General features: G+C 55.9%; 1 protein-coding gene across 3 annotated transcripts in view; it reads right to left on the reverse strand.

Moving 5' to 3' along the window:
- The window catches only part of Chd5 (chromodomain helicase DNA binding protein 5), a 53383-nt gene extending 30033 nt beyond the window's left edge, over positions 1–23350 (reverse strand). For 2 of the 3 annotated variants that reach the window (XM_041651572.1, XM_041651571.1), the window contains exons 1-7: positions 22982–23349; positions 13628–13752; positions 7599–7778; positions 4926–5044; positions 4292–4530; positions 2631–2752; positions 1382–1505 (exon numbers count right to left, since the gene is read on the reverse strand). In XM_041651572.1, coding sequence (XP_041507506.1) covers positions 1382–1505; positions 2631–2752; positions 4292–4530; positions 4926–5044; positions 7599–7778; positions 13628–13752; positions 22982–23060 — 988 coding nt within the window. In that variant the 5' untranslated portion in view covers positions 23061–23349. Of the gene's footprint in view, positions 1–1381; positions 1506–2630; positions 2753–4291; positions 4531–4925; positions 5045–7598; positions 7779–13627; positions 13753–22981 lie in introns of all 3 variants that reach the window. The other variant, XM_041651573.1, reaches the window with a different exon arrangement.
- Positions 23351–23570: the final 220 nt, after the last annotated feature.

Consider the following 23570-nt stretch of genomic DNA (forward strand, 5'->3'; position numbering starts at 1 on the left):
AAAGAAAGGAAGGGAGAGAGGAACGGAGGAAGGGAGGGAGAGAGGGAAGGAGGGAGGGAAGGAAGGAAGGAAGGAAGGAAGGGAATGCACATGGAGAAATAGCAGTGAGGGCACACCATTAATCCCCAAACTTGGGAGGCTGAAGCGGGGGCATCCCTATGAGTTCAAGGCCAGCCCTGTTTACATAGCAAGTTCTAGACCAGCTAGAGCTATGTAGTGAGACCGTGTCTTAAAAGCCAAAGAGAGAGAAATGCAGATCAAAACAACTCTGAGATTCCATTTTATATCTGTAAGAATGGCCAAGATCTAAAACGCTGATGACAACTTATGCTGGAGAGAATGTGGGGAAAAGGGAACACTTCTGCATTGCTGCTGTGAGTGCAAACAGGTACAGCTGCTTTGGAAATCAGTATGGCAATTTCTCAGAATATTAGGAAACAACCTACCTCAAGACCTAGCAATACCACTTTTGGGTATATACCCAAAGGATGCTCAATCATACCACAAGGACTTGTACTCAACTATGTTCATAGCAGCACTATCCGTAATAGACAGATCCTGGAAACAACCTAGATGCCCTTTGATTAAAGAATGGATAAGAAGATGTGGCACATTTACACAGTGGAATACTACACAATGGAAAAAAATGATGACATCTTGAAATTTGTGGGCAAATGGGTGGGTCTAGAAAACATCATATCGAGTGAGGCAGCCCAGACTCAGAAAGACAAATATAATCTGTACTCATACGTGGCTTTTAGACATAAAGCAAAGAAAAACCAGCCTACAACTCACAATCCCAGAGAACCTAGCCAACAAAGAGGGCCCAAAGAGAGACATACATGGATCTAATCTACATGGGAAGCAGAAAAAGACAAGATGATCTGAGTAAATTGGGAGCATGGGGACCTTGGGGGAGGGCTGAAGGGAAGGGGAGGAAGGAAGGGAGGGGAGCAGAGAAAAATATATAGTTCAATAAAAACAATTTTAAAAAGGAAAAAATAAAAAAAGAGCCAAAGAGAGAGGGGAAGAGTGGGGTATTTAGTTGGGTATTTGGTGGGTCAGGAGCTGAGTGGGTAACAGATGGGGCATGGGGGTGCAGTGAGCTTAAGTGCCTCCTCCAGTCCTCACTCTACTAGGGCTTCGTGTTAAGAAGTCCTAGCTTTCTTCTTCCTCCCTAGGACAAGACAGTGAACAAGGGCGACTGAGAGACAACATGGAGACTGCATGGCTGAGGTTGAGAGAGCCTGGGACATGAGGATGCCCTTACCTCACTCCACACCCCCTACCCCATCGCGGGAAGGACCGCGCCCCTTGGAGAGGAGCCCTACTCCCCACGCTGCACCCCCACCCCATCGCGCCCCTTGGAGAGGAGCCCTACTCCTCTTCTTCTTGCGCCTCCTCTTATTCTTCTTGCCCAGCGCGGCGGAGCACTCAGAGCGCACTGAAGAGCTATGGATGCTGGCATTGTCCAAATCGGATTCCTCGCGCTCGTCTTCCTCGCTCTGCGGGGAAGGAGGATGGGTTGATGGTTTGGGTAGGGCAAGGCCAGGAAGCTCTGAAGACACCCTATGGCTCTGCTCTGTCCCCCAACCCGGTTAGTGTACAGCCCACACACCCCACCATCCTCGGAACTCCTGCTCTCCAGTCCTCTGATGCCTCCACAGCTCTGCTCCAGACGGTTTCCCCAGGCTGTGACCTCTGACTGCCAGACTCCTAGGTCACCCTAACAACCCCCTCCTCTAGGGAATCTCCACAGATCTCTCTCAGTGGACAAGTCTGGAGGATTAACGGCTCCTTAGGAGCTGAGCTGGTCTGCTACCTCTTAGAGGACCATGCGCCTTTCTGTGTCACCAATCACGGCTCCAGCCCGCCTGGTCAAACAGGCTACCTTCCAGGGCTCCACCCCCTGAGCACACCCTGTACAGGGGCAGCTGGTCCTCCTGCCTGATGGAGCCACACTGTGGAGCAGCAGCCACAGCTAAGCCAGATGGGCTCTCGGAAGTGTCCAGTCCACAGCAATAAAGGTACCAGCAGGTTTGTACGTGCAGGGACGGGGAGAAGGGTGCAGGGCTTGCCTCAGTTAGCTCGGGAAATGAATATGGTCCACTCTCTGGTCAAACAGCCCTCCCCTCAGCTCTTTGCACATACAAGCCACTCACCGAGGAACCCTTCTCCACACATGGACGCGCACTCGACCATGCACGTGCGTTGGCACACACACACACACACACATGCACATACATACACACACACTGAGGAACCCTTCTCCACACATGGACGCGCACTCGAACATGCACGTGCGTGGGCACACACACACACACACATGCACATACATACACACACACTGAGGAACCCTTCTCCATGCACACACACTCGAACATGCACGTGCGTGGGCACACACATGCACATACATACACACACACTGAGGAACCCTTCTCCACACATGGACGCGCACTCGAACATGCACGTGCGTGGGCACACACATGCAGATACACACATGCACGCACACACACGGAGGAACTCTTCTCTACACATGCACGCACATGGGCACACACGCACATGAACACACTCTCAAACATGCACGCACGTGGGCACGCACACACATGCACACATGCATGCACACTCACCGAGGAACCCTTCTTCCTCTTGCTGATTCCTCCAAAGCGGAATTTGAGCCCCGCCACTCGCTTGCCCCTCCCCTTCTTCTTGGAGTCTTTGGCGCCTTTGTTCTTCTTCCTCACTCCAGGCCCTGGGCGTTGTAACAAGGGCTGCAATGACCAACACTGCCACTGATGGCCCATTTCTCCCCCACCACTTCACGGAGCCTTCAAGACCCCAGTGAGAAATGGGTCATGTGAAGACTGAGGGTCTGAGAGGCCAGGCTCTTGCTTAGGTCACGCGGGAAGTAATGAGAAGGAGACAAACCTGACCCAAGTCTGGCTGTCCTGGACACCATGCTGGCCATCAGCTATGGACTACACTGTCCAACTGACTTGCTTCCAAGGAGCCCTTTGGCTTCCCTACCAGAGGGCAGGCCGCTGAAGCAACACTGCCCACCTGGGATCCATGCCTGGATCCCTAGAGAGTCATCCTGGTACCAAAAGCCAGGCCACCAGACTCCCAAACCATGGGCCAAAGGCACCTCCCACAGCTACCCCCAACATTCCTATCTCACGGGCTGCAGGCTGGACTCTTTGACGTCAATTAACCACCTAGGGAATAAGGACCCCGCCCCGCCCCAGAAGCCCATCCTGCTGCCAGGGGAAGGCATGGGTCTGGTGATAGGATTCACACCCTTGCCAGGTAGCCTTCCCCAGTTCTCCCATGGCTACACCACAGACAAGGACATGAAGATGGGGATCCCGCCGCAACCAAGGGCATGCCACAGAAAAGCTAGTTCAACCTTTCGAGCGCTGAACAGGCAGCCCAGGGAATCAACAATTCTGCGGTAGCTCCTAGGCAGGTGGAAGTGGGAAAATAGGAAAGATGGGGGGCACACAGAGTTGGGGCAGGTGACCCATGGCACTCGCCCACCAGGCACTCTCTGAGATATAAAACAGAGGTGCCAGGCACCATATTCATCATTGTCCTAGACACCAAAACTCTGTGGGGTCGGCACGTGGGGTCGTTCCCAGACTTCTCTCAGCCCATTAAATCCCAAATCAGAACAGAATACAGAGGAGTTAACATTCCCGCGGAGAAAGATCAATGTCCCCAACCTCTTAAAGGCCAGAACTTCTACCCAGGTTGCAGCCTGGTCTCTCTGAAGCAGAAGGCCCGCTTGCCCTCCCCTCCCATCCCTTTTGCATGGAGTCAGACTGGACCTGGCCTCCTTGCTGTCCTTCCATCCCTGGTCACACCCAGTCCTGTGAGGTCCCTAGACAGGGACTCGACCCTGTGCAGGAGGCGCTCACATGAGAAGATTAGCAGGCTAACCCAAGACTACCTCAAACTTCCGTAAGTCCAGGGCTGGAACTACCCCATTCTATGGGGTGGGCTGGAGTAATCTCACACTGTGGCCCACCCCTCCCGCCCCCATGCCCACAGGGTGAGGGTAGCACCCTTTGGGCAAATGTTAATGCCCAAAGATGTACCCAAACTCCTTGACTTCCCCACCCTCCCCAACAGGAGACAGGGTTGAAGCCATAAAGAGGAGTCGAGTCAAGTCAGCTTGAGGTCACAGAAAATACTGGGTCCTCCATAAGGAGAACCCCTAGCTGACCTGCGGGATCTAGGAGGGTGCAGATCTGCCAAACAGAGCTCAGTGCCCACTCACCCACAGCCTTACCCTTGCCCTCTTTGGTCTTGGCCTTGCGGATGGGCAGAGGCTGGGGCACCTGCTGGGGACTGATAGCCAATGGAGGAGCAATGGTCACAGTCTCCACAGCTGCGGCCACAGCTGCCGCAGCTGCTGCTGCCGAGCTGCCCTTAAACGGGTTGTTGGCGCTGAATTCTCGCCACTTGGCCCCCAAGACGGTCATCATTTTGGACATAGGGATCTTGGGGTTCTTCTTGGCAATGAGCGGCCTGTGGGAGAGATACAGGAAGGTGAGGAAGGGACCACCCTCTCTCACACACCTGTGAGGTGTGGCCAGCCCCATAGTCCTGGCTAAAGAAACTGGACAGAACTGGACAGAACAAGGATGAGACCAGAGAACACCCCAACATACTCCTGACTCCTGGACAGGGTCTCTCTCTGGCTGCAGACCAGAGAGGGGCCTAGACCCCAGGACAGAGCCTGTGAGGGAGGGAAGTAGGCTGTGCTAAAATGAAGGGGTCCTGACCCCAGGTCAGCGATTGCTCTAATAACTCTCATCCATCAGGAGCCCCGGCTACCTCTCTGTCCACCTCCCCTGGATTTAGTGCCTCAGGCAAGCACCACCCCCACGGTCACCCGGCCACAGCAGCCACCCCCGGCCCACCGAAGGAACTGGCTGAAAGCCTTGTAGTTGGTTAGCGTGTGGTAGTCTTCCTCTGAGAACAGGTAGTCCACATCATCAAGGCCCCACTCTGCCATGAGCTGCCCCGAGGACTTTGGCTCCTGCAGAGAGAGGTGGGATCAGGGGCAAAGGCCTTCTGACCTGCCTGCTGCTCTGAGAAAGGGGAAGATGGGAACCCACAACTGAAGAACAACTCCCACCTACCACTGGGACACCTGAAAGCCACACCCACCTACCCGCCAACCCCACCAGGGGGGTGTCTCAGATGCTGGCTCACAGGATGCTGTGAGTTTTAACACTGAGACTGGGGAAAGGTCACACGTGTTTCTCCGGATGGGGGAAGCAGGTCGGAGACAAGCCCAGGCTGTTCTGGTAGACTGGGACAGAGTGACAGCAGTGGACAGTGTTGAAAGAGTCCCACGGTCACTTCCCAGATGTGGTACTAAGTGAAGTGTGTAACAATCCTAAGGGTCCCTGTGAGTCTTCAAAAGGGCTATCCTAAGAGTCGGAAAGCTACAGGACAAGATGGCCTAGTGGGCGGGGATCAGATGAAGAGATGGCAAGACAGGGTCTCTGTGTAACCCTGGCTGTCCTGGAACTTGCTATGTAGACCAGGCTGGCCTCAAACTCACAGAGATCCTCCTGCCTCCACTGGGATTAAGTCATTTGCTACTACACCCAGCTGTTTTTAATTGATTTCTTTCTATGTATAGGGCTGTTTCGTCTACACGTATGTCTATGCACTACATGCGGACCTGGTGCTGGCAGAGGCAGAAAAGGGCATCAGATCCCCCGACACTAGAGTTACGGTTTTGATCCACCATTTGGGTACTGGGAATTGAACCTGGGTCCTCTAGGAGAGCAGTTAGTGTTCTTAAGCACTGAGCCATGTCTCCAGCCTCGCTATATGAGTCAGTTCTAACCATCACTCTCTGTCAGACACCAGCAGTGAGAAGTAAACAGATTAGTTCACCCTTCTGCCTCAGTTTCCTCATGCTGCCTCAGAGAATTAGCACAGTGAATGGTTTAGTGACTGTTACCACGGAACCCCACTCCCCCATACCGTATCTCTTCCAAGTAATCTTGACTCGTCCCCACCAACCCCAGCATTCACCCACTAAACCAATCAGCACACACCTTTCTCTGCCACAGTTCCTAGCCTTTCTGACCAGCCAGGGGACACAGACCCCCATCCACAGAAGCAGAAAAAGAAGTGTTTCCAGCCTTGGGTGACACCAGTGAATGCCACACAGAACCGTCTGCCCTGACTCCTCAAACTCCCTTGGAAGCTAACTTTCTGGCCCTGCAGTGGAAGGCCACCCAGCTGGTGCAAACACCTTCCCTGGGTCCCCAGAACCTGTGTCCCAGAAATGACCCACAAAGCAAGAGGGCTTAAGAACCTGATTCCACAACAGCTCAGGGATGGTTCCATGGGGGACCTGCCCCCTCAGACACACCCAGGCCTTCCTGAAGGCACCTCCACGGAGCACAGAAATAAGCAGGATGCTGTCACTGGGACTTCTCAACAGCCCCCAGAGTCAATTTCTCAAAACTGTCCCCAAGGCTGTTACCAGTCACTGCTGATTCACAGCACACCCACCAATGACTGATGGATCACACGGGGTGTCAGGACACCCCAAGTACACTCTGCTCCCTGAAGTCCGCCTGTCTTCAATCATTCATAGCAATCTGCCGCGCAACGGCGACTGTGTTGATGTCTATGGTGCTACATCATAGCTCACAAACCGCTCCTGGTGACATGAGGTCGCCCACCCGCACCTCGCAGCCCAGGGGATAGCCTCCGTTCAACCGTGATGCCTTGGCTTGCTTTATGACAAAGATGCCCGTGCCCAAAAGACAGCCAGGCCCATCACAGCCACAGCCATGCCGCTCCAAGTTCACTGAGAGGCTAGAGGGACACCCATGTGGACAGAGCGGCAGGGCGCACCAAGTACCCAGGCAGGGCTGTCCACAGATGCTTGTGGCAAAGACTCCATTTGTTATTTTATCTCCTCAAATGGCTCCAGGCAAGAGGTTCCCGGCAGCAAACCTGAGCTGACGCTACGTATCACTCTCTCCAGAAACAGCTGCATGCACGGGTGGGCAAGCTGCTGCCAAGAGCAGCCCCAATCTGTCAACAAGACACCTCACCGTGGCGACCACAGACTCCTAAGTCCTCCCTGCATAGCTGAGACTTCGCGATACAAACTCCCCATATCCCATGTCTGACATCCAGGTGCATGTGGGTGAGGTCCCCAACTTGGGCTCCGTGGGCACCCCTATCCCCTGCCTGACCCCAGCTCCCCAACTCGGACTCTGGGGGCACCCCTATCCCCCGCCTGACCCCAGCTCCCCAACTCGGGCTCTGGGGGCACCCCTATCCCCCGCCTGACCCCAGCTCCCCAACTCGGGCTCTGGGGGCACCCCTATCCCCCGCCTGACCCCATCTCCCAACTCGGGCTCCGGGGGCACCCCCATCCCCCGCCTGACCCCAGCTCCCTAACTCGGGCTCCGGGGGCACCTCTGTCCCCCCGCCTGACCCCAGCTCCCCAACTCGGGCTCCGGGGGCACCCCATTCCCCGCCTGACCCCAGCTCCCTAACTTGGGCTCCGGGGGCACCCCTATCCCCCGCCTGACCCTAGCCCGGCCGATTACCTTCAAGCCTCCGTCGTCATTATCATCCTCGTCCTCGTCCCTCTTTTTCCGCTTGGCTTTCTTCTCCTTCTTCTCCTTCAGTTTCTTCTTCTTCTTCTTGGTGGGGGAGTAGTCGCTGCCTTCGCTCTCCGACTTCTCTTCCAGGTCCTCCTCATTGTCTGACAGCTCATCATTGCTCCCCTGGAAAAGAAAGGGGAGCGGTGAGGGTGCCAGACACCCCGGGATGCCAGAGACCTGGGGCAGAAGGCCTGGATAAGCTGCTGGGCCACCATCTTTCTTCATCCATGGTGCACAGAGGGGCGAGCATGAGCAGAGGTAACTGACAGAATGGTGAGGTGATCTTGAGCAAAACCAGAATTCCCCAGGCAGGCCAAGTGTGCGGTGAGCCCAGGGCAAGCTGGGGCTTCAGCTTTGGTCATAGTGGATTTTGAAAGCGTGATCGCACTCCACGCCAGGAACTCCTGATAGAGTCCATGATGGCCAGAGGAGAAAGCCGAAGGATATGAGAGAAGCTCCAAGCAGAAGCTGACCTGCCCACTAGCGCCCACCCTCACCCTGCGATCAGGGAGTGAGTGCAGAGAATCAGCTCTCCAGAGGCCACCATAGTACGAGCCTGTCTCCAGGATGGCCACTCCATCTCAATGGTAGAAAAGGTAAATTAGGCAGCTCTTGAGATTGACTTCTTGATTTTGTTTTCTGTCTGTAGAAGCAGAAAATGGCCCATTTATATGGAGATTAGGGTGTTTACAGTCATAGCATGCCCATAGGATGCTGTCCCTGGACAGAAATGGTTTGCCTGTGACTGGGAGGGAGGCAGAGCCCTGTCCTCTCCTACGTGGGTTTGCAGGGACAGGCTAGCACTGTCACCACAATTACCAGCTCAGGACTTGTTACACCTGTGATGCTTGTGAGGTGTTTTCAAGGTGAGCAAAGACAGGCCTGAGGAGAGATGGGGAGAGCCGGAAATATGGCGAGTGCCCTATGAACTCAGCAACTGGGGACAGGGAAGGAGAAAAAAAAAAAAACAAGAGAAAAAAGGTGATGATGGGAGACGGGGCAACAGGGTCTACCTGGAGAATCCTGGGAGCCCCTCAGAATTCTCTTGAACCTGCAGGCCACACCCCATCAGTTAGCTGAGGGTGAATTTATTACTGAAGGGGTTTCTCCCTGCAGTCCAGCTCGGCAGACCCCACCCAGATGTTCTCCTGGAAGCTCAGCTCAATCTCCCCACTAAGAGCCCTGCTCTCGCGCCTGGCACCTGCTAACCAATCATCACAGTGCACTGCCAAGCCTCCTCACTTTCCCAGAATACCGACTCTGGTCTGCAGCCAAGGGACAGCTCCCAGCTCCCACAACTACCAGTGATATGGGATTCAGAAGCCACAGTTCTCAGATTACAGCAGGGGAAAGTGAAGTCAGTTAGGGACATCCTCTCCCCCCAGGCGACAGAGGCCAGCCAAGCTCTCTGAGACAATGTCCATGAGATCTGCGAGCTCCAGTCCTCACCCCAAAAGGAGTGTAGATGAGAGACAGAGGGTATCCCAGACAGCAGCTGCAGCCGGCCCCAGAGAAGGAAACCCAGGCACTACACTGCAGTAGAGGCCGAAAGACCAAGGGTGGATCCTTGTGTGGCCTGCCTGCGGGTCCTTGCTAGCCTGGGACACGTGCAAGTCATTGTAACAACCTGAACCTCCAACTCTCGTCTGTGCAGTGAGAAAGGAACCAGGGGCATTGTGCACATGGAGACCCTGACATGGAGGTGCCGTGCTCAGAAACTGGGGTGGCATGAGAACCAGTTGTTCACCATGTGTCCTGGCAGGGGGCTTGGGCCAGAGCTGTCTGCATTCACAACCACAGTTACTCCTGATACAATTGGACCACACCCAAGCAGAGGCATCTCCCGGTGACAACACCCCAAAACGGTGATGACTCTGCTTGGGGGGGCAGAGAAATTGCAGAGGTAACATAGGTCCCGCTCCACTTCTACCCACTGGGACAGGACCAAAGTCAGCCACATGGGTCACGGGCAGCTGAGTGACGGTACGGGTAGACAACATGACTCTGCCTGGTAGCTGGCCAGAGTGTGTCTGGGTAGAAGACACCACCATATCCGGGTTCAGGAGTGACCAGCACAAAGGGAGGCTGGAAGGCGCCTCCAGCAGACCGCAGTGTCTGCCAGAAGCAGCAGCAGCCTGTGCTCGGCACGGAGAGGGGGCGGGGCTGACAGAAGCTGAAAGCCTGGCCTGGATAGGAGGATTCAGGCGAGCACACTCCAGAGCTGGAGGAAGGCAGGGATTGAGCTGGAGCCCTGGGTGTGGATCTCAGGCTTGGTGTCCCTTTCCTCCGGCCATCCATCAAAGCATAGTCCGAATGTTCACCTCTTATTCCACCCCCCGGGAGAGAAGACCCTGACCGCCAGCCCTTAGCCAGTAGCCCATCTCTCTCCTCCCCTGCCCCGCCTCTTCCATGCCTTCGGATGACAGTGCCGGCAGAACTTGGACCAGCTGTTTATACGCTTCCATTCCTGGGCCTCCTCCTCCCCGTGACACACATCATAAAAACATCCCGCCTCACAGAAAAGATGGCGAGGGGGGAACGTTGCAACTGGATGGGAAAAGCATGCACCAGAGGGCTGTGGGCAGGACATGGAGTAGCGGTGTCACCGGAGAAGGGGAAAACTGGCCATGAACCAGACCAAGAGGGACCACTCGGTGTCTCGGAACCTAGTAGGGTGCACATCTTTAATCCCAACACTTTTGGAAGTAAAGGCAGGAGAATCTGTGAGTATGAGGTCAGCCTGGTTGATAGACCAGATCCCAGGCTATCTAGTAAGGTGAGCCACACCCCACTCAGGAAGGAGACACAGACCGATCTCTCTAACAAATCCCGCAAACCAACCTCAGTCCTGAGGTCTAAGAGAAACCAAAATCCAACAGCAGGCTGTGAGAATGAGGATGAGTAGTTGGGCCTCTGACCTTGGCATTGTCCTTTGCGGAAACAGTCCTGGGTGTGACTCTAAGTGTTGCTCTAGTGGCTGTGAGAAGAACCTGAGGGCACGCGTGCAAAGCACCTCAGATGCCACACCCAGGTTGAGGGCAAAGAGGCGGGTCTCTGCTCGGAGCCCCTCTGCCTGCTGAGGGCACAGCACACCGGCCATGGCTGGTGGGGGCCCCAAACAGTCCGTGCAACACATCCTTTCTCTTCCCCACTCCTCAGTTTCTGAATCCTGGCCTCCTGTCTCCTCCTCCTCTCCCTTCTATGCCCAGCACACACATCACATCTCCTGAAAAAAAAAAAAAAAAAAACATTTGGACTCAAGGAAGAACTCAGGGAGTTGGTCATTCTCGACTTGGGGTCCTTCAAGACTGAGAGGGAAAAAGAAAGAATGAAATATGAGCCTTCCCATTCACCAGTGTTATAAACAGTTATAATTTAGCACTGAATAATTGGTTGCTATGGCAACCGCTGCAGTACAGGTTGAAATCAGTTCTCCCTCCTGCTCTCCGGTCTGACGGGGAGCTTCATCTACATATGCTCAGGTTCCGGCTGCAGCCCGGTTATTTTATGTAAATCAGGATCCACAGCTTGCTGCTTGCCTGTGCCCCGCCACCCGCCCAAGCCACTGCTTAGAGCCCACCTGCTCAGGCCCCCTCTGCGCCTCAGAGTCACCTGGTGGGGGATGCAGTGTTGGGGTCGGGGAGGAAGGAGATTCCCACACCGTGATCTAGGGCTGCGGGGTGGGTGGGTGAGCAGACACAGCCTCCTCTTTGTAAATAGCACGCTATAGACCTCCATCCCTATCCCCAGGTCCTGCAGCTGGATGGCGTTAAACCGGGGGCAGGGGAGGTGAAGGGGGAGGGCGCACCCCTGGCCCAAGGGTCACTCTGGTGCCTTCATCTTGGAGTCTTGTCTACCCCAGTGTGCACCCTTTTAAAGAAGACGTATTGCATCGCAAGGAGAGGCGGCAGGAGCGAAGGAGGGAATGGAAGAGCGAATAGGAGGGGAGATGAGATGGAGAGGGGAGATTAATAAGGCAGAGGAAAGAATCCCGGGCCAGAGGACGGCAGGACAGAGACCCCAGCCCTACAGCCCCATGCCCTCCCCGGGACCCCTGGCATCCTTCTTAGCCAGAGCCACGTCATCCCTGTGCTCAGGAAGAAGCCAGAAAAAGCCAGTCCTGCTTAGAACAAAAGCTCCCCCACCCAGGAACCCCCAGACAGCCGGGCATTTTATCTAGAAGTGAATGGTCCCAGCCAATGGCCTGACACTTGGCAAGTCCTCTGCCATGAGGCCCAGGACCTGAGGTTGAAAACAGCAACAACAGCCTCAAGCAGAAAGTCTGGGGACCTGGGAGCCAGGGCCTCACAGAACCTATCCACTGCCCAGCCATGGACAGGTCTGCAGGACCAAGCAAGTAGGAGGCAGTGGCTGCAGGAGGAGAATTCTGGGGCCCCCTGTGTCAAAGGAGCTGGTTCCCAGCACTCCCTTCAATGGGGAGTCCCCAAGCACAGCACCCACATCCTGCCTCCACTTTCTCCTCTGGATAATGGGGACAGAGAGCTCTGGTGACACCTTGGAGGAAGCCTTAAAATATAGGTCTGTGGACCAGAACCCTTGACAACCTGCTTCCCTTCCTTCCTGCTGGAGACAGACTTGCCCTGTGGCAGGGTGTGAGGTGTTCTGGGAGGAGACAAACACGTCAATCCCAGACAACATGCCAGACTACAGAGAGCCTTGACGGGCACAGAAGTCAGCTGAGGGGTCAGGGATTCCAGGAGAGCCAAGTGTGGTGCACATATATGTGCGTGAACACACATGCACTCAACAAGAGAGCTGACTAACACACAAAGCCGGGAGAGGTTGGGGTGGGCTAGAAGGGGTGGCTGAGGAGCTCGCCACAGAGGGTTGCCACACATTGCTGAGAGAATCCTTAGGTTAGGCTGTCCTCACGGTCCTAGACAAGACGCTAAAACAGAAGAGAAAACATACAGGCTGCAGGTTGAGCTTAGGTCCCCTCTGATGCCCTTGGCCTTCTCCATAGTCGTCTGTCAGACAGACACTTGCTGGGTCAATGTCCGACATGATCCCCACACAGGGAAAGTGAAGAGGACAGAGTTGATGCTCAAGAGGGCAGTGGCTCTAACCTGCCTCTCACCACCATTTTCTCTCTTTTGGGGCTCTCCTCACTTCTACTCCCAGCCTGCATGCTGGAGCCCCACATAAACCTGCTCAAAGCCTCGCAGTGACTCAGTTTTACGGAGGGACAGGCAAGAGGTCACCCCCTTAAGTGGCCCTCTGAGCACCTCTGCTCCCTCATTTAGAAGGAGAGGTGTATGCTCCACCATCCTGGCAGGGCAGCCTGGAGATGCAGGAGGTGAGAAGACAGGTCTTGTCCTGAATGAGAAAGACACTAAGCTACCGCCTGCCTCAGTTTCCCCACACCATCAGTTCCCAAGGCCGATCTCAGGGATGAAGCAAGTCAGCATAAGGCACATGGAAACATAATGTCAGCAAGCAAGCCACCTCACCTCTTCAGCCTTGAGTCCCAGCACCCTGCACAAGGAGCCACCAAGAACCAGAAAGTAAAGAACGGGAACATTAATGTCACTGCACACAAGCGCAACCCTTACACACAGCCCATTCCTCGCGGAATGTAGCCTCCTGGTGTTTCGCTGACCTTCTCTGCTCTCAGTAGGATTCACTGAGGAGACAAGAGGCTCCAACAGAACAGCCAGAGAGAGGCCAGACAGCAACGCTGCCAGGGACCAGGCTGAGACCACAGTGCGGGGCAGGGAGGCAGCCAGAGAGAGCAACATGGCGCTCCAGCTCAGCACAGGACAGCTGAACCTCCAACCTTCTCAAGAAGCCCAACATGCCATTTCCATCTCAGAGGACTCCTGCACGGCACCTCCACAGGTGTCCAAGGGGCGCCCAAGGCCCAAGCACACCCCACCCCACACCTCACCTCCTTCCAACGGGTGCCCAAGGCCCAAGCACAAGGCCCAAGCCCACCCGACCCCATGCCTCACCTCCTTCTTCTTCCGTTTCCCTTTGGACTTGCTCTCTTTCAGCTTCTTGGGCTTCTTCTTGGGAAGGCTCACGGGCTCTGCAGGGAAGAAATCCTCGAAGCCTTCAAGGCCACCGTCGTCTTCTTCTGCAGGGGTTGGAAGGGAGAGGAGTCACCTTCAGTTTCAGGCAGAACCAGGGACACAGAAGCAGAGGCAGGCCTCGGAACCCCCATACCACCCAGATCCAACGACTCCAGATCACGGCCATGCAGTCACAGTCCTAGGACAAGTGACAACTGTTATGTCCACCCTGGTGGGCAGCACAGGTCACTGCCACTCTCTAGGCTTTCCCTCCCTCTCTCCTCTGTAAGAAGGGACAATAATCACCTAGTCCTGAACCCGATAAGCAAAAGCGAGTGTCTAATCTGGTGTCCTTACTGATCTGGGAGAGAAGTGACCTCATAGGACGTCAAAGCCATCGCTAGTTGGCCTAGGGAAGGCTGGGGCCCAATAGAGAGGCCAAGCTGAGTAAGGCCTATCTTTACCTCCAGAGGTTCAAGTACAGCTGAGATGTGACTAACAAATGCAAGACAATAAGGGACCCGGGTTCCAGTAGCCTAAGACTTGATAGGATCCCTCTTAATGTGGGATTCAAGACTACACTGCCTCCCCTGCCCAGTCCTGTGCAGGGAATCAATACACATGACAATCCCAGATACAGAGGGCTAGCAGGATGCTAAGCCCATTCCACATATGCGTTTTCCAGAAAATGCTCACAAATCCCAAATTCCCTTAGTGACATGCCTGAATATGCCCGTGACCCCAGCGCTGGGGAGAGCCTGCTAGCCACACAGCCTAATCAAACAGAGGAACCTGTGGTCCAGTAAGAAGTCCTGTCTGAGGTAATGAGGCAGAGTGTGATAGAGAAGGCATCGATGCCTTCCCTTGGCCTCCACATGTGCACGGACCCACGCCCTCAGGCATTTCTTCACACCACAGTCAACTGTCTTTAATTAAAGGCCAAGAGGGAACAGGGTGGGCTTAGGGCTAGGGTCATTAAAAAGGTGGCTATTGGCTCCATGTCACCCCAAAAGGAGAAAGGTAAGTCTGCCTCAGCTCACCCTCAACCAGAAGGGACTTCTGTACTGGGGAGACATGGTGAGCTCAAGCCTGACTCCTACCTACTGGGGAAACCCAGGTTGAGCCAGTGTTCCTATTCACCAGACATGACCTCAGAGGTGAGGTGTCAAGGGTCATCTCAAGGACATGGCAGCAAGAATCAAACCACCCAGAGTAAAGAAATGGCCACCCAAAGCGGCAAAGGACAGAGAGATGACCACCCAGGGGGCAAAGGACAGAGAGATGACCACCCAGGGGGCAAAGGACAGAGAGATGGCCACCAAGGGCAAAGCGAGGCTTCCAGAATTATGCAGCTCCCGGACTATCAGAGCAAGCCTCCTTCACCAGCCCATAACCTGGGTGCCATAGCAGGCCCCTCCTGCCACCAACTTCATGTTCTATGCGCAATAAGTGGGTAGGGGTGGTCAGAGGAGTAGAGTCTATGCCTCGCATGTATGCATAGAGAGGTATTGTTCTTCTCAGGTCCCAGCAAGTCCTCCTGTCAGCCGTCAGTCACCTGAAACCCAGAGCCCTGTGGAAGACAGGTTCCCGATGGCTCTCTCTGATCCCTGTACATGGTGGCTAATTTCAATCACACATATCCTCCTCTCAGAGGGCAACTCATGGCTCCAGTAGCTAAGAAAATCCCCTCCTGAACCCTGTGTGGTCAGTCTGCGTATGTACAACCCTCCTACTGGGGCAAGGTACCCCTCGGCACCAGGACCCCATCCAAGGAACAAGCCCTGCCTGCCCACACAGCTCCCCAGAGTCTCCGGAGCAAGGATAGCATGTGCCAAAGTTCCGGCCCCTCCCTAGAGTGGGAATCCGGAAGAAGCAGCCGCAAACCCAGAGAGGAGGAGGCAGACTCCAGGCCGGACTGGAAGCTGGTGTAAGGAGGGAACCTGAGTATAGTCAGGTCATCCCTGGAGGACCACCACAGCAAACACAGAGAGGAGGAGGAGGCAGGTCATCCCTGGAGGACCACCGCAGCAAACACAGAGAGGAGGAGGAGGCAGGTCATCCCTGGAGGACCACCACAGCAAACACAGAGAGGAGGAGGCAGGTCATCCCTGGAGGACCACCACAGCGAACACAGAGAGGAGGAGGCAGGTCATCCCTGGAGGACCACCACAGCAAACACAGAGAGGAGGAGGAGGCAGGTCATCCCTGGAGGACCACCACAGCAAACACAGAGAGGAGGAGGCAGGTCATCCCTGGAGGACCACCACAGCAAACACAGAGAGGAGGAGGAGGCAGGTCATCCCTGGAGGACCACCGCAGCAAACACAGAGAGGAGGAGGAGGCAGGTCATCCCTGGAGGACCACCGCAGTACGTGCCAACCTACAGAGAGTGGCACTGCTGAGGCAGGGTCCACGTGAGGGGTACAGCTAACACGGTCTTGGCAGGACTCCGGAGCACAGGGCAGTGGGGCCACTCCTGACTTAAGCTTATGTGGGCCAGGAATCCCAGCTGAGACTAGGTGATGTTGGAAGTAAGCATCCTGCTCCTCTGAGCTCTGATGTGCCCGAGGCAGGGTAAATCTACGGAGAGGCCCTTAGTGTCATCTTAAAGTCTTGGCAACGACGCTGAAGATGGCAGGAGGCCAGGTCAGAGTGGCCAGTGGGATGCCCATCCGCACCTGTGTATTCTCCCAGGATCACAGACACCCGCCCAAGCAGAAACACCCCCACCCCCTGGGAGTGTCCCACACCAGTTATGTAACGGGCTCCAGGCTGATGCAATCTCAAGGGGGCCCTTCTCCCTCCTGCCTCTGCAGGGAAGTCCCCTGTCTCCACCTAGCAGGGAAATCCCCAGACTTAGAAGCCAGCCCAGCACATGTTCCCCAACTGACCAGCAGGAAATGGAGGTCCACAGGTGACTAGGAATGTTCTAGAAGGAAGCTTGTGATCCACTCACGGATACAGAAGATGGTAAGAAGGAGCCCCCAGGCTAGCTGTAGCTCATCCAGAACATAGACCCTATCTATGTCCACAAACAGCACCTCTCTTCCTCCTCAAGGCAACCTCACAGTCCAAGGCTGCCGGTTAGTTAAAAAGAAAAAAATAAATAAATAAATCTCCCTCCAGGATATTTCCAGAACTGGCACGTGAGGATGAGGACCCAGCTCTGACCACGCCTGTCTCTAGCAGGCACTTCCTGTGCCTACATTGCTTCTGGTAGCCCAGAGGACACCTCAGGCCTGGCCCTCCATGATCCCGCCCCATCACCCCACACACCTAGCCCTCACTGGCACTGCAACCCTCTCTTCCCAAATGGGCCCTCTTTGGTGACAGGTCCCGAGCCTTCTAAAATCAAGCTTGGGAGTCACCATCCAAGTAACCCCAACGGCAGCCACGCCCAAGTCTCAGGCTTCTGCCATCACCCCTATTTTTCCTTCCCATGGGCCTATCTGCCAGGGGCAGGTAAGGGGCAGTTTTTATAACAAGGGGCATGTGGCCAGTGGGGGAGATAGGATTCCACTACTCTGGAGTGAGGGGACCCAGGGTGGGGGCAGCCAGCCCATAAAACAGTTGCCCTGCCAATTCCCAGCCCAAGGAGGCTGCCCCACTGCCCTCCTGGCCCATCTGGCTGCACCCTCAAACACCAGCCAGCCCTGCCGAGCCCCAGGGCCTGAGGCTCCATCGATCCTAGCCAGCTATAATTAGGACCATTAGCTTGGTAACTCTTACATCTTAAATGGCCCCAGTCAGAGCAGGCCTGAGAAAGAGCAAGGGGAGCTACTTCCAAGACTTGGGGTGGGGGACAGCAGGAAGATGAGGGACAGCGTGAGGGTTGGGGGACAGAATCTGGCAGGGTAAAGGCACAACTTCCAAAGCTTTTTCCGATCTCTGCCAGCCCCTTGTTAGATGGCCACACGCCCTCTAGCTCAGGCCTGGATTCTCCAGCTGCAGCTGGGTGAGCCGGGTGACCCTTCCCAGCTAGTAAATGACAGCAGTGGTACTGAGCCAGGTGTGGTGGCACAGGCCTCTCATCTCGGCACTCCAAAGTCTGAGGCAGGGGGATGTCAAAGTCCAAAGACTTCTGGGCTACACAGCAAGGCCTTGCCTGATGAAACAGGAAGACCCTGCAATGGCCCCATTTACAGAGGTGAGACTCCGAGGACCTCATCACCTGCCCAAACCTCGGTCCCACAGCTGTCAGGAGTACAGCCTGGTGGCAATCTAGGCAACAGGCTCATACCAGTATGTGAGCCCTCCCCTAGCTCCCCGCTTCAGGCGTGGACCTACTCAGAACCAGGTATTTCGGCAGTGTGCCTTGTGTGCCAAGCTCAGGACTGTACTCTAGGACCACCGAAGTGGCTAAGGCCAGCTCTGGATCCGGGTTGCCAGAGCCTGAGAGGACAGATCTAGAAACCCACAGCTAGGGTGAAGTCTTGCAGACTCCAGGCCCTGCCTCCTCTGAGGAAGAACAAGCCTCCAGGAGGCTTTTCCAGCCGGAAAAGAAGTTATGTCATGAGACTCAGAGGCAGGAGCCAGGACAAGACCTCCATCGCCAAAGTCTCCAGAGAGCAAATCAGCTAATAAGACCCAGCTTAGTCCACCAGCCTCCCCAGAACCCGGGGAGTAGGGGCTCCTGTTTCCAGCCCCCCCCTACACACCCATCTTCAAGGAGGAAACAGGGCCACCTAGTGGTCAGGAAGGAACAGGCCAGAGAGACACACTGCTTCAAACCATTACCCCTCCTGACCAGTGGCCCAAAAGTCTGCCCCAATGGCCATTTCTTCATCTGTGAAATGGGCTTCATGCTGCAGCCTGCCTTCCTCCTGGGCAGTGGGAAGACACTGAACTGTGAACACGAGGCCCCAACGCTGGGTGCAGTCCAGCGATGCAAAGAACCCAGGAGGGGTCACAGGGTGAAGGTACTTGTGGACCATAAAAAGCCCGACTGACGTCCCCACTAATCTCTGAACCTCCCCCCATGGCACAGGCCCTCAGCTGATCCAGAGCAGTGCTACCGTAACCCCAGAGGTGATTAATAATTTATTTATGACATTTGACAAAACCCAGACATCACCTCATTGGCATCTCATAAAAGAAAGAGACGGCGGACCTGAGAGCGAGGGGAGGAGAGGAGGAGCTCTTACCTTAAGTGACTGGGACCTAGGAGACGCAGGGCATGGGCGTGTGGGAAGAAAGGGGCAAGGAGTCGAAGACATAGAGCAACAACACAGGAGGCATGGGGAGAGACAGGGACGAGGGAGAGGCAGAGATGTCAGGCAGAGCAGATAAAGACTGAGGAGGGAACAGAGCAGGAGAAAGAGATGGAGGGAGGGGCGATAAAGACAGAATTACAGAGACGAAATAGTCTCAGAGGTTCCTCTGCAAGAGCCCTTGAAGTCTGGTGAGGTGGTGCACGACTTTAATCCCAGCACTTGGGAGGCAGAGGCAGAAGGATCTCTGTGAGTTAGAGGGGCCAGGTGGTCTACAAAGTGAATTCTAGAACAGCCAAAACTACATGGTGAGACCTCACCCCCCAAAAGAAGTTCCCCAGAAAGTCAGACAACATGCACTGTTCAGTACTTGGGTCAAAGATAGGTGGATAGAGAGTGTAGGTGGATGGAGAGATGTCAGAAAATCAGAGTGGGGAGATGGATGGAAGCTGGTGGATGGATAATGGACAGGTAGAGTGGGCAAATAGATGGGAGATGATTTGGATAGATAAAGCATGGTGGGTGTATGGATGGAGAGATGGTGGAGAGATGGTGGTGGGGTTGATGGACAGATGAAAATGGCTGGATAGTAAAGAATGAATATAGATGGTAGATGGATAGATAAGTGAATGGTGCCAGCTGGCAGATGGATGGATAGATGGGTGGATGATGGATGGATGGATGAGGGATGGACAGATAGATGATAGATGGATTGATGGATGGATGGATGGATGGATGGGTGGGTGGATGATGGATGGTGGATGAGGGATGGATGGATGGGTGGATGATGGATGGATGGATGATGGATGGATGGATGGGTGGATGATGGATGGATGGATGATGGATGGATGGATGGGTGGATGATGGATGGATGGATGGGTGGATGATGGATGGATGGATGGGTGGATGATGGATAGTGGATGGATGGATGATGAATAGTGGATGGATGGATGGATGGACGAATGGATAATTGGTTGGTATTGTGGATTGATAATTAGATGCTTGGGTGGGTGTTAAATACAGTCAGGCTCCCTGGACCATCCCTACTCCAAATGGGGGGCAAGCTTAGAAAGCATGGACTTTTGGGAATCATGGCAGCCATTCTCTCCTCACCTATGAACCTAAGGTGCTCACACAGGTAGCTGTATCTGTGGGTGGAGACAGGAACCAGTCAAGTCTCCCTAGGACCACAGCAGTTACCCTGCCCAGCCAAAAGAGATTCTGGGCTCATCAGCTTAACAGTGATTGAGAAAGGGCTGGACCAACCAGGCAGGGAGACCTCCAGCCTAGCAAAACCCACCTCTGAGAAAAAGCCTTGAGGGCCAGGCCCTTTCCTCTCAGGCTTCTCACTCCCAGCCCTTCTCCAGCCCAGGTCCCTGACAGACACTTACTAGATGAGAGCACAAGTCTCAGAAGCATATCCTTGAGGAAGCAGGAAGGCTACCCCCTTTGGATGGTGCTAATTACACCTGCTATGGTTTGCTGTGTATGTGATGTGCTGGGCATTATGACCTGACTGTTCTATGTGCACTATCCCGAGGTCTCATAATAACCTTCTATGAGGTAGCTGCTGCTGGATTCATTCTACAAGTGAGGACACTGAGGCAGAGGGCTGGGGGTCTTGTCCCAAGACCGTGGGACTAACAAGAACAGTGCTGAGATTTAAGTTCTCCTCCACCCAACTCTTAAGTCTTCCCTTTGGCTAGCACACTCCCCTGGAAATCCGGCAGCTGCCGACCTCTGAGCCAGAAGAGGTGGGAGCCTACCCCACTTTCCTCCTCACAGCGGGCTCACCCACCAGCCACAAAGCTAGGGAGAACCAGCCAAGGAAAAGCCCGTGTAGGAAACAAACTGCACAGATGCTAATTGCTACCAGTCGAGAATTAGCGTGAAGGCTTCCAGACCCTTGTCCCTGTCAGGCTCCAGGGGTCTAAGAGGTCACTTTCAAGACCTCCTCAGCTAAGAGGAGCTCCACCACACGCTGCAAAGGGCTATGAAGCAGCTAGCAGGCCAGGCGGCCAACAGTGCAGACAGACATGAGGACTAGGAGAGGACTCGCCCCACTTCCAGGGAGCCAGGGTGACCTAGAGACACAATCTCTCAGGCAACCTCAGTTCCAGGTGTCAGTCCAACTTGCAGTTAGGGATTCATTCCACTTGGAAGCTGGGGGAGACAGACAGAGGAAGAATAACGAGGTTCCAGAGACCAGGAAGCGCTACAAGCAGATAACCTCTTGAAATGGGTCTGAGGTGAGGATGAAAGAGGGTGTCCCATAATGCCCTGGAGCTGGGACCTACATGGGCAGAACAAACTTGTGAACAAAAGACTGGAGTCAAGCAGAGGTCAAGGACAGGGCCCAAGGACAGAGCGGCACCTGCAGTGCCCCACAGAAATACTGCGGGCAAACACTAGGAGTCAGAGCCCAGCGAGGCTGTGTGTGAACGAGGAGCACTGGGAAGACTGGATGGACCAATAGTCTGGTTCTAAGTGGTCACTGACCACTGACTGGGAAATTCTGGAGGGGCCATGGGAGAGGATGGGACCTGGGAAGATGCTGGAGCCCTGGAAGGCTCTGGGGACAAAGCAGTCATAGCAGTCAATGACAGGGCCCAGAATTCTCAGCTAGAAAGACAGGAGCAGGGATCTCCTTTGCATGGCTTTGGAAGTGTTCCTGAAGGCCCCAGAGGGATAGTCCCCTGCCTGCCCTGGAGGCAAGTGGAGGCACTTGGACCACTTGTGGGCCACTTGGCAGACTGGGCCAAGATCCAGCCCATATTGTCCCATCATCCTGGGAGCACCCAAAACCTCACCAAACCCTACTCTCTGACGCAAGCAAGGAAGGTCAGGCAGGAAGGAAAAGGGGACACCGTTGGGATAACAAGTCCCAGAGATGGGGCTGTTAATACACACTCAACTGTCCACTGCCCCGTCAGTACCACAAAAGACCACGCCCCAATCACCACCAGAGATCTTTGAAGTTAGGCTCCTAGGTAGAAAACAGCTACAGGTTTCTTGGCATGTGCTTGGCTCTGCTTTCCCCCCCCCCCCCCCCCCCCCGGGAGAGAGGCTGATGGCTTCAGCCTGGGATTCAGCAGCCAACTACTGGAAACCATCCCTCCGCATACCTCATCCCATGGAAGGCTCTTGGCCTGGCTAAAAGGGGAGGGGTTGAGCAGCAGACTCCTGCAGGGGGCCCCAGTGATAGCATTAAATCCCCTAAACAAGCAAGCCAGTCAGCAGAAGAGGAGACTGGGGGGCAGGGGGTGTGGCCCCTGGTGAAGATACCAAAGGCCTGGGAGGTGCTGCTCTCCCCTGAAGAACAGGAGCTGGGGTGCGAGTGTGTGAAATAGTCTCATCCTGGGGATGTAGATTCCTGGGCAAAGGAGGACCTTCTGGCCTCTCACAAGTCCCTCGGAAGTCCAGGAGGAGCCATAGACTTGGGAAACTGAGAAGTGATAGCCCTCAGAAGGGAGGGAGTCCACCTGACAGGGTGAGGCCCTGCCAGATTGTGCCAGGACGGGGAGCAGTTAACGGAAGAATCCTCTTGAAAGGTAACCCCTGAGACACAAGCGCGCGATGGAGGCTGAATTCGAAGAAGCCGCTGGCAAGGGCAGGGGCGGTGGCCCTGGGGCGTCAGGCCCACTGGCAAGGCGGCAGGATGGTCTGGGCACACGGCTGGCACTAGCGCGCTAAGCACGCACGGCGGCCTGGGCAAAGTGCTGGGGAGCGACTGTCAGGCACCAGGAGTCGGAGCCCGCGCGCCCCGCGGGGCTCGGGCATCGCCAGCTCCCCACGCGCGACCCGTCCTCGCCCCGCCCGTAGCGCGCACGCTTCCCGCCGCCTTCAAGGGCACGCGGGCTGACCCCAGCGGCGCCGAGCCCCCTCCCTCCCGCCTCGCCGCTCGCCCATGCCCCCCACCGCGGGTTCGCCCAGGGGTCCCTGGCGCACCCCGCCCCGAGCGCCGCGCCCCGATGCTCGCCCGGCCCCGCGCCCTTGGCCCGCGCGGCGCCAGCAGGGCGGGAACGCCACCCGCAACCCGGCGCCCCGCCCGCGTCCCGGGCCAGCAGGTCTCGGTGCCCCTCACCTGACATCTCCTCCTCGTTCTCCATCTCCTCCGCGAACAGCCGCGGCAGCTCCTCCTCGGTGCCCAGCGGGCCCCGCATGCCCAGTGCGGGGGGGGAGGGGAGGTGGGCGCCCCCCTCCCGCCGGGCGCGGTGCCAGCCTTAACCCGTGAGCTGCCGGACGGACCCGCGCGGCGGGCGAGGCGGTCTCGGCGAGAAGATGGCGGCCGCCGGCCCCCCCGCCCCCCCAAACCTCCACCCCCCCGTGTCGACCCCTCAAGCTCTCGGCCGCTTCTGCTCGCACCCGCCAAGCCCGGGCCGCTCCGCCCACCGCGCCCCGCAGCGCGAGTCCCACAGCCGGCCGAGGGTGGCGGCGGCAGCGCCCGCGGCACGGCGGCACGGCGGGGGGGGGGGGGGGGGGGGGGGGGGCGGCACACATGCCCGGATTGTGACGTCCAGTCTGGTTGCTGTGGCAACCCCATCCCATCGTTCCGCCAGCGCGACTAGTTACCAGCAGCGAACAAGTTGGGGGGACTAGTCCTGAGCAGCCTGGTGAGCGCGGGAGGGGGGTCCTGGAGCCGTCGAGGCACGAGCCGAGAAACCACGGACAGA

Source organism: Microtus oregoni, unplaced genomic scaffold, assembly GCF_018167655.1.
Source record: "Microtus oregoni isolate MIOR12 unplaced genomic scaffold, Mior012 000005F_ref0000423, whole genome shotgun sequence".
Taxonomy (NCBI): domain Eukaryota; kingdom Metazoa; phylum Chordata; class Mammalia; order Rodentia; family Cricetidae; genus Microtus; species Microtus oregoni.